At 43.9% G+C, this 8,197-nt stretch overlaps 1 protein-coding gene across 1 annotated transcript; it reads right to left on the bottom strand.

Moving 5' to 3' along the window:
* Positions 1–5,637: 5,637 nt before the first annotated feature.
* LOC109739331 (momilactone A synthase) lies at positions 5,638–7,206 on the bottom strand. Its single transcript, XM_020298415.4, has 2 exons — positions 6,929–7,206; positions 5,638–6,801 (listed from the first exon to the last, which is right to left on the bottom strand). Exons 1-2 carry the CDS (start codon positions 7,030–7,032, stop codon positions 5,997–5,999), a joined length of 909 nt encoding a protein of 302 aa, XP_020154004.1. The 5' UTR covers positions 7,033–7,206; the 3' UTR covers positions 5,638–5,996.
* Between the last annotated feature and the right edge of the window lie 991 nt (positions 7,207–8,197).

An 8,197-nucleotide genomic window follows, 5' to 3' on the forward strand; every position in this document is an offset into this window, starting at 1 on the left:
TCGTGAAAATGATGGGAAGGAAAATTGTACTCAAGTACTAGAAGAAGAATGCATTAGAATGTTTGGCACTAAATATTTGAATGATGAGCATGATTGCAATGTTGTTAGTATGAATTCCTTGAATATCCATGATGCTAATGATATGCAAAGCCACAAGCTTGGGGATGCTATGTTTGATGAAGATGATATTTTTGTCCACCAAGTTTTTATGAGAAAATTTACCATGATGATAGCATGCCTCCTGTTTATGATATATTTATTTAGAGCTTTGATGTATGTTGTCATCAATTACCAAAAAGGGGGAGATTGAAATCACAAGTGCTCCCTGGGTGATTTTGGTAATTAATGTCAACATATCTCTTATTGGACTAATACTTTTATCTAATATATTTCAGATGAGTTCAACAGTGGAGTGGCGTGGACAAGAGGATGTGGAACCCCCTTCAAGATGCTAACAATAGGAGATTGGCAAAATCTCTAAAGCTCAAGACTCTACATTTTCATTTTAGTGATCCAAGATCACATTGAGTCCATAGGAAAAGCGAGTACTATTAAAAGGGGATGCGGTGTTGCTTAATGGCTTGCTTGCTCAAAATGCTTAGTGATATGCTCCAAAAGCCCTCAACCACTTTCTCATATCCACATATGTCCCAAACCAAAAGTCAAACTCGGCCCCACCAATTTGATCTATCCGGCGCCACCGAGTTCAGTTGACATAGCCACTGCCAGAGACCCTAGTCACTTCGGTCTCACCGATAGGGGTCTCGGTCTCACCGACATGGGATTGCAAACTCTCTGTTTCCCTTCGTAACGTTTCGGTCCAACTGAGATGAGCGATCGGTCCCACCGAGTTCGCAATGCAAACTCTCTGTTTCCCTTTTGTAACATTTCGTTCTCACCGAAATGAGCGATTCGGTCCCACCAAGTTTCCCTGACCAACTCTCTGGTTAGCTTATTACCAAAATTAGTCCCACCGAGTTTTTGTAATCGGTCTCACCGAGACTACGTTATGCCCTAACCCTAATGAAATCGGTCCCACCGAGTTGACATGTCGGTCCCACCGAAAATCCTAACGTTCACATTTTGAACTAAGTCGGTTTGACCGAGTTTCTTGATTCGGTCCCACCGAGTTTGGTAAGTTGTGTGTAACGGTTAGATTTTGTGTGGAGGCTTTATATACCCCTCCACCCACTCTTCATTCATGGAGAGAGGCATCAGAACGTGCCTACACTTCTAGCATTCATTTTCTGAGAGAGAATCACCTACTCATGTGTTGAGACCAAGATATTCAATTCCAACCATATGAATCTTGATCTCTGGCCTTCCCCAAGTTGCTTTCCACTCAAATCATCTTTCCACCAAATCCAAATCCGTGAGAGAGTGTTGAGTGTTGGGGAGACTATCATTTGAAGCACACGAGCAAGGAGTTCATCATCAACACACCATCTATTATCTTTTGGAGAGTGGTGTCTCCTAGATTGGTTAGGTGTCACTTTTGGGAGCCCCCGTCAAGATCGTGGAGTTGAACCAAGGAGTTTGTAAGGGCAAGGAGATCGCCTACTTCGTGAAGATCTACCCAAGTGAGGCAAGTCCTTCGTGGGCGATGGCCATGGTGGGATAGACAAGGTTGCTTCTTCGTGGACCCTTCGTGGGTGGAGCCCTCCGTGGACTCGCGCAACCGTTACCCTTTGTGGGTTGAAGTCTCCATCAATGTGGATGTACGATAGCACCACCTATCGGAACCACGCCAAAAATCTCTGTGTCTCCAATTGCGTTTGCACACTCCAATCCCATGCCTTTACATTCTTGCAACTTGCATGCTTTACTTTCCGCTGCTCATATACTCTTGCCATGCTTTCTTGAATGTATTGTGAATGTTTAAACTTGTGCTAAAACTCCACCTTAACTTGAAGAAATTAAAAACAACTACATTTTTTTGTTAAGAGTCTATTCACCCCCTCTAGACACCTCTTCTCGATCCTTTCAACGATCTACCCAGTGGTGGAAACACGCCGGAATCCGATTGGCAGTGTTGTCACCTCCCACGTGTCCTAATGGATGGCAGCAGGGACCTCAACATCATCTTCCCCGACACCCTGGCAAAGATGGGGATCTCCCCATCAACCCCCCAGCCGTCACACATCGGTTTCCATGGCTTCGTCCCAGGTCGTCTCGTCTGACCCCTCGGGCGGATAGAACTTGAGGTGATCTTCGGGAATGTGGATAACTTTCGGTCGAAAGAGATGTAATTCGAGGTCACCCCAATTCGCAACGGCTACAACGCAATCTTTGGCAGGGCGGCATATGCTTTTTTATGGTAGTACCATCATACGCCTACCTACTATTGAAGATGCCGAGTCCAAACGGCATGATCGCAGTCCACGACAGCCCAGAGAGGGTGCTCGAGGTTGAGGTCGCCAACTTGGAGCTCGTCGTGGCTGACCTGGCCTTCACGGAACTTGAACATATCAAACAATGTGTGGACACCTCGACAACAACCCTTCTGGTCAAACCAAGGCCCGGCCCAGTGTTCCATCCAGCAAAAGATGCCAAGAAGTTCCAGGTACACCCAGAGGACACAAAGAAAACAGTGACAATCGAAGGAGACCTATCAGAGGAACAAGAGGCCAAGCTCCTCGCGTTCCTTCAGGCTAATTTGGAACATATTCACATGGAAACCGACGGACATTCCCGGAGTACCAACCAAAAGGCACAACACAACCTCAACACTCGCAAAGACGCAAAGCCAGTCAATCAGGCCCTCCACCGTTTAGGAAAGAAGGGAGTATATAGGTGCATCAACGGTTAGAACTTGAGGGATGACAAACCCGACCACCTTGGAGACTCTAGCAATCCGTGAAGCACCTGCATTAGCTCAGGACTTATCATTATTGCATGTGATAATAGCCTCTAATTGCAAGGATGTGGTCACTAATATACAAAAAGGCACCGGCGGCATGTATGCTAGCATAGTCAAAGATATTCTAGTGACGTTAAGGCACTTCACTAGTTGTTCCTTCATTTTTGAAGGACAAGAGACAAATATTGAGGCACAGTCTCACTAAACACATTTTAGGACTTTTGTTAGGACGCCATGTGTGGCTCCTCAATCCTCTAGACCTAAGTTGTATCCCCAATAATGATGTCTATGCTCAGTAAAGAGAAGTGTGTTTAGACTAAAAAAATGTTCTTTTTTTGTTTTCCATATTTTTAGGTTCCTTTTGTTTTCTCTCCGGTTTTCTTATTTCCTCGCCGATTTTATTTGTTGTATTTTGGGTCTCTTTGTTTTTCCTCATTTTACAAGGTTTTTTCTTTGTTTTCTTTTTTTCCTCTATCCTTTCTTTCTCATTTTCTTTTTTCTTTGGTTCTTGATTCTTTCTTCGTTTCTCTTTGAATTTTTTTCTTGTTTTTCTTCATTTCCTCATGGGTTTTCACTGGTTTTGGGGGGGGGGGGGGGCGTTTTTCTTCGTTTCTAAGGTGTTTCTTTCTTTCGTTTCTTTGATTTTAACCCTTTTCTTTGTTTTTTCTTTATTCTTCTAGACGTGTCCATATATCATACCATTTGTGCATTTTATGCATATATCAGGCATATTTTTTATACATGTTTACCATTTTTTAAATATTTAATTAATTTTTTTGTAAAATTTATGTTTGATGACTATTGTTTTTCATGCACATTGTACATCTTTGCTATACATCAGAATTTTTTTTAATTCATGTTAACATTTTTTAAATGTGTGATTAATAATTTTCATACATGATCAATATTTTTTAAATTTTTATTTATGTTCAAGTTTTTAATACATGTTTACATTTTTTGAATACAATAGGAACATCTCTTTTGTACACATTTATTTTTATGGCATGGCTGATTAACCTTTTTTTTCATTTTTTGTGTTTTATGACTACTTTTATCATGCACAATATACATTCTTGGTACATAAGAAGAACATTTTTATACATGTTTAACATTTTTAAAATATGTGATTAAGAACTTTCTGATACACGGTCAACATTTTTTCAAATGCTTGATTAATATTTTCTAAATACATGATAATATTCTTCATAAACGTTGTATAATTGTTGAACAAAACTTTCGTTTTCATGAGAAACATTTTTATACACATTTAACTTTTTTAATGCTTGATTAACATTATTAAAATATTTTATGAACATTATTAAAATATTTTATGTAGAGTGCTTTTGTAATATATTTACTTATAATATTTTGAAGTACAAAAATTAAAACAAAAGGCGAAAAAAGAAAATAAAATATGTGAAAATAAAAAAGAAAAACAAGGTTGTGGACTTCCGCGAGCTGGGCCGAACCAATCTCAGCTCTCTCGGGCGAGGCTGCTTTACGTCTCGCGTCAAGCATAGCCTTGCCCATACAACAATGGCGGTCACAACAGCAGCCCATAGCATGGGACGAACGGGAGCGCTTCCCAGTGGAATTTCTATTTTCCCCGCTTTGTGTTAAGTAGACACTGTTTACAGAAGCAAGGATTAGCGAGGACGAGCGAGGACGGAGTGCTCCAGCCATTTTGCTAGCGTGGTTTATATGTTTTAATTTTCTATCGGTTTTGGGACCTTTCGAGAATGTCGCAAACTCTTTTTTGTGCTGGTTTCTTTTGACTGATTTTCAGTCTTTGTTTAATTTTTGTTCTTTTATAATTTGTTAAAATCTTCCCATTTTTATTATGTTTGAATTACTAATTTTGTGTCCATTTTCTGAAAATAATTCGAAATTTCAATCTTGTTTTTTATTTTCAAATACATTAGAAAGTTCAAAAAATGTTTAAAAGATCATTCGAAAAAATGTCTGCATTTTTAAAAACAATTCAGAAAATCATTCAAAAGAATGTTCATAATTTCAAACTTTGTTTTTCATAGAAAATTTCAGAATTTCTGAATTTTTCACATAAGTCTAAATTTCTTCATAGCTTACCCAAAATATTCCCATTTATGGAAATTTACCCGAAAATTCATAAATAGCGTGTTTTATTTTTTAGAACATTTTCAAAATTCGAAAAAAGTTATCGCAATTTTTTAAAACAATGTTATTTTCCAGTTCACATTAAAAAATGTCATATTTTCAAAAAATGTTTTAAATTTTAAATAAAATGACCGTGTTTTATAAAATGTTCAGAACATTTACCACATATATTCATAGTTTTTAATTATATTTTCCCATATTTTTTCAAAAACCAAAAAAACATGAAAAACAGGCTTGCTATATTCCCTCCCGCTCCCGCTCGCTACAGTGCCCGAGTGTTATAGTGTGAGAGATGGGTCGGCCTAGTCAAGGTTTCATTGTGCGAGAAGGGGGTATTTCGGCATGGAGAGTTGTTTCCCTAAAAAAAAAGGTGGTGAGAGACGTATATGAGTTCCCACTTAAGAGTATGGCTTGTTTGTGTATTTTATCTTGTTTTTACAGGCGCACCACAGTTAAAAGAGAATAGATCAAGACTGGATGGCCCTGTGAGAGGCTTTGACGGCGTGACGACTCTGTCCATTTCGAAGAACACAAACGGCCGGGATAAAGCGACTTCGATGCATCTGTTTTTTCATATCTTTTTATAATAATTTTGCAGGCATATATAAGTGAAAATCATTGTCAAATTTGTGCGATAAAGATAAAGAAAAATTCAATACGCCCCTTATATTTTGGAAAGGAGGAAGTATAATATCATCACAAAAGTAATAGTTTCAGCAACAATAAAAGTGGCTCCCAAACCGCCCAGCTGACTCCCTGGGTGTAAGAACTTAAAGTTTAGTTCATGAAATGACTCGAGAGGCCAATCCCAAATTTCAAAAACCGCCCGGCTCCACGAGTCTGACTCCCCGTGTCCAAGAAATTAAGTATAGTTGATGAAATGAAATTAGGGTGGTGCTCTCTTCGGTAGAAATCGAGGTGTGGAACACTACAACGCCATCAGCGACGGCGCGAGCTAGCCCGATCATGGCACGTTTGGCGCCCACTGATCCCTCCACGATCAACGTGCCACGGACGGCATGCCGACAGCCTTGTGCGCGGTGAACCCGCCGTCGACGAGCAGGTTGTGCCCGGTGACGAACTTGGCCTCGTCCGACGCCAGGTACAGCGCCGCCCTCGCCACGTCCTCCGCCTCCAGCACGGCCCCGCCCAGCTCGCTCCAGTCCGTCTCCACCACCCGCCTCAGCGCCGCCTCGTCCATGCCGGGGCACATCTCGGCCATCGACCGCAGCGTCAGCGGCGTCGCGAGGGCGTGCGGCGAGATGGCGTTCACCCGCACGCCGTCGCGCGCCAGCGGGCCCGCGGCCGCGCGCACCGCCGCGATGACGGTGGCCTTCGAGACGGCGTACGCGATGGCCGGGGCGCCGAAGGTGAGCACGCCCATCACGCTGGCTGTGCAGAGGATGCTGCCGCGGCGGCGCGGCGCCATGACGCGCGCGCCGTGCTTGATGCACGCGACCGCCGAACGCGCGTTCACCGCCATCACGCGGTCGAAGTCGGCGAGGTCGAGGGCGCCCACGGCGATCTGCGTCACGGACCCGGACATGCCGGCGTTGCTGTAGAGGACGTCCAGGTGTCCGTGCCGCTCCACGGCGAGGTCCACGGCCGCGGCGATCTGCGCCTCGTCGGAGACGTCGCACCGGACGTAGGCCGCGTCCGGGCCGAGCTCCGCGGCGACCGAGCGGCCCAGGTCGTCCTGCACGTCGGCGATGATGATCTTGGCGCCGTTCCTGATGAACTCCATGGCCGTCGCCTTGCCAATGCCGCTCGCGGCGCCGGTGATGACCGCCACCTTACCAGCTAACCTGTACCACCCATATCGGCAGCATATCATGACGCAGAAGATGATAAGACACTCGAACTCCATGTCTTGTGCGCAACAACGGAGAGTACCAGCAGCATTGAGAGACTGGAAAGATGATGTAGACAAACCTCTGAGAGTTCGGAGCCGTGGAGAAGCCATTGACGATACCTGACGCCGTCAACCCGTGAACTCTGCTCGTCTCCCGGAGAACGAGCTGCACGGCTTTGAGCATCGTCTGCTCGCTATTTTTCTCTTCGCCAACAGGGTAGTTGGCAGTGACGAAGCCTGTGGATCTTCGGATCAACCAGGCAGTGGCTGGTAACGGGTCTAGCCTGGAGTTCTTGGTCTTTTCGTTTGGGTCTTTGGGACCTGTCGCGTTCCCCTCGCGTGGTTTGGAAAAATCTAACCAGGAATTCCAAATCATCGTCTTTGTCGCCGTGTGTTTATGATCAGCGCGGCATCTAAGCCCGGGTGGATCACATGTTCAGATCGCTGCTACAGGTACGATTACTATTTTTGTAGGACGAACAATCCCAGCCATTCATGTAGCCATCCATCTTAGCCATCGTACAAAAACCACTAATTAAGCTTTGTCGTATTTCGTTAATTAAGCAGAAGAGAGTTTTATGTACTCCAATCTGTTAGTGCCGACATGGAGTACTGCGGATGCGACTGGATCGTTCTTCAAGATGTTTCTTGAAACATCACTTCATATCCGGGGCGAAAGTTCTTGTCCTGACTTCATATCCTCTGCTCGCAGCGACAAATTTAAGACATTACCTTGTTCTTGTTGAAGATGCTGCCTACTTGCTTTTATGTTAGTCTTCGTTGGTTGGTCTTGAAAACTAGGATGAAAAATCCTTGTGCAGGCATCATGTTGCAGCTAGGTTTTTCTGAGGATTGGGTGTCTCTTGTTATGAGATGTGTCAACTCCGTATCTTTCCAAGTGAAGATGAATGGAGAACTTCTGCCATCATTTCGTCCCTCCAAAGGTTTAAGGCAAGGTGATCCTATATCTCCGTATTTGTTTTCATTTTGCGGGGAAGGGCTCTCATGCTTGCTAAAAAATTACGATGCTGGCTGGATTGATAGAGGAATCCGACCTGGGTTGAGATCTCCTTGGATCTCGCATCTCTTGTTTGCGGATGACTGTTTGGTTTTTATGAAGGCAGATTCAAGGAGTGCGCAGAGACTGAATGAAGTCCTTCAAGCTTTCCATTTGGGCTCTGGCCAGTGTGTAAACAAGGCGAAGAGCTCCGTTTTTTCAGCCCGAATTGTAGGGCATCGGCCAAAGCAGGGGTAAGAAATAACTTACAAATCTACAGGGAAGCTTTGACCGAGAAGTACCTGGGGTTGCCTACAGCAGCGGGAAAGATCACGGAAAATAGCTTCGTTCA

The sequence above is a fragment of the Aegilops tauschii genome, chromosome 3 (assembly GCF_002575655.3).
Source record: "Aegilops tauschii subsp. strangulata cultivar AL8/78 chromosome 3, Aet v6.0, whole genome shotgun sequence".
Taxonomy (NCBI): domain Eukaryota; kingdom Viridiplantae; phylum Streptophyta; class Magnoliopsida; order Poales; family Poaceae; genus Aegilops; species Aegilops tauschii.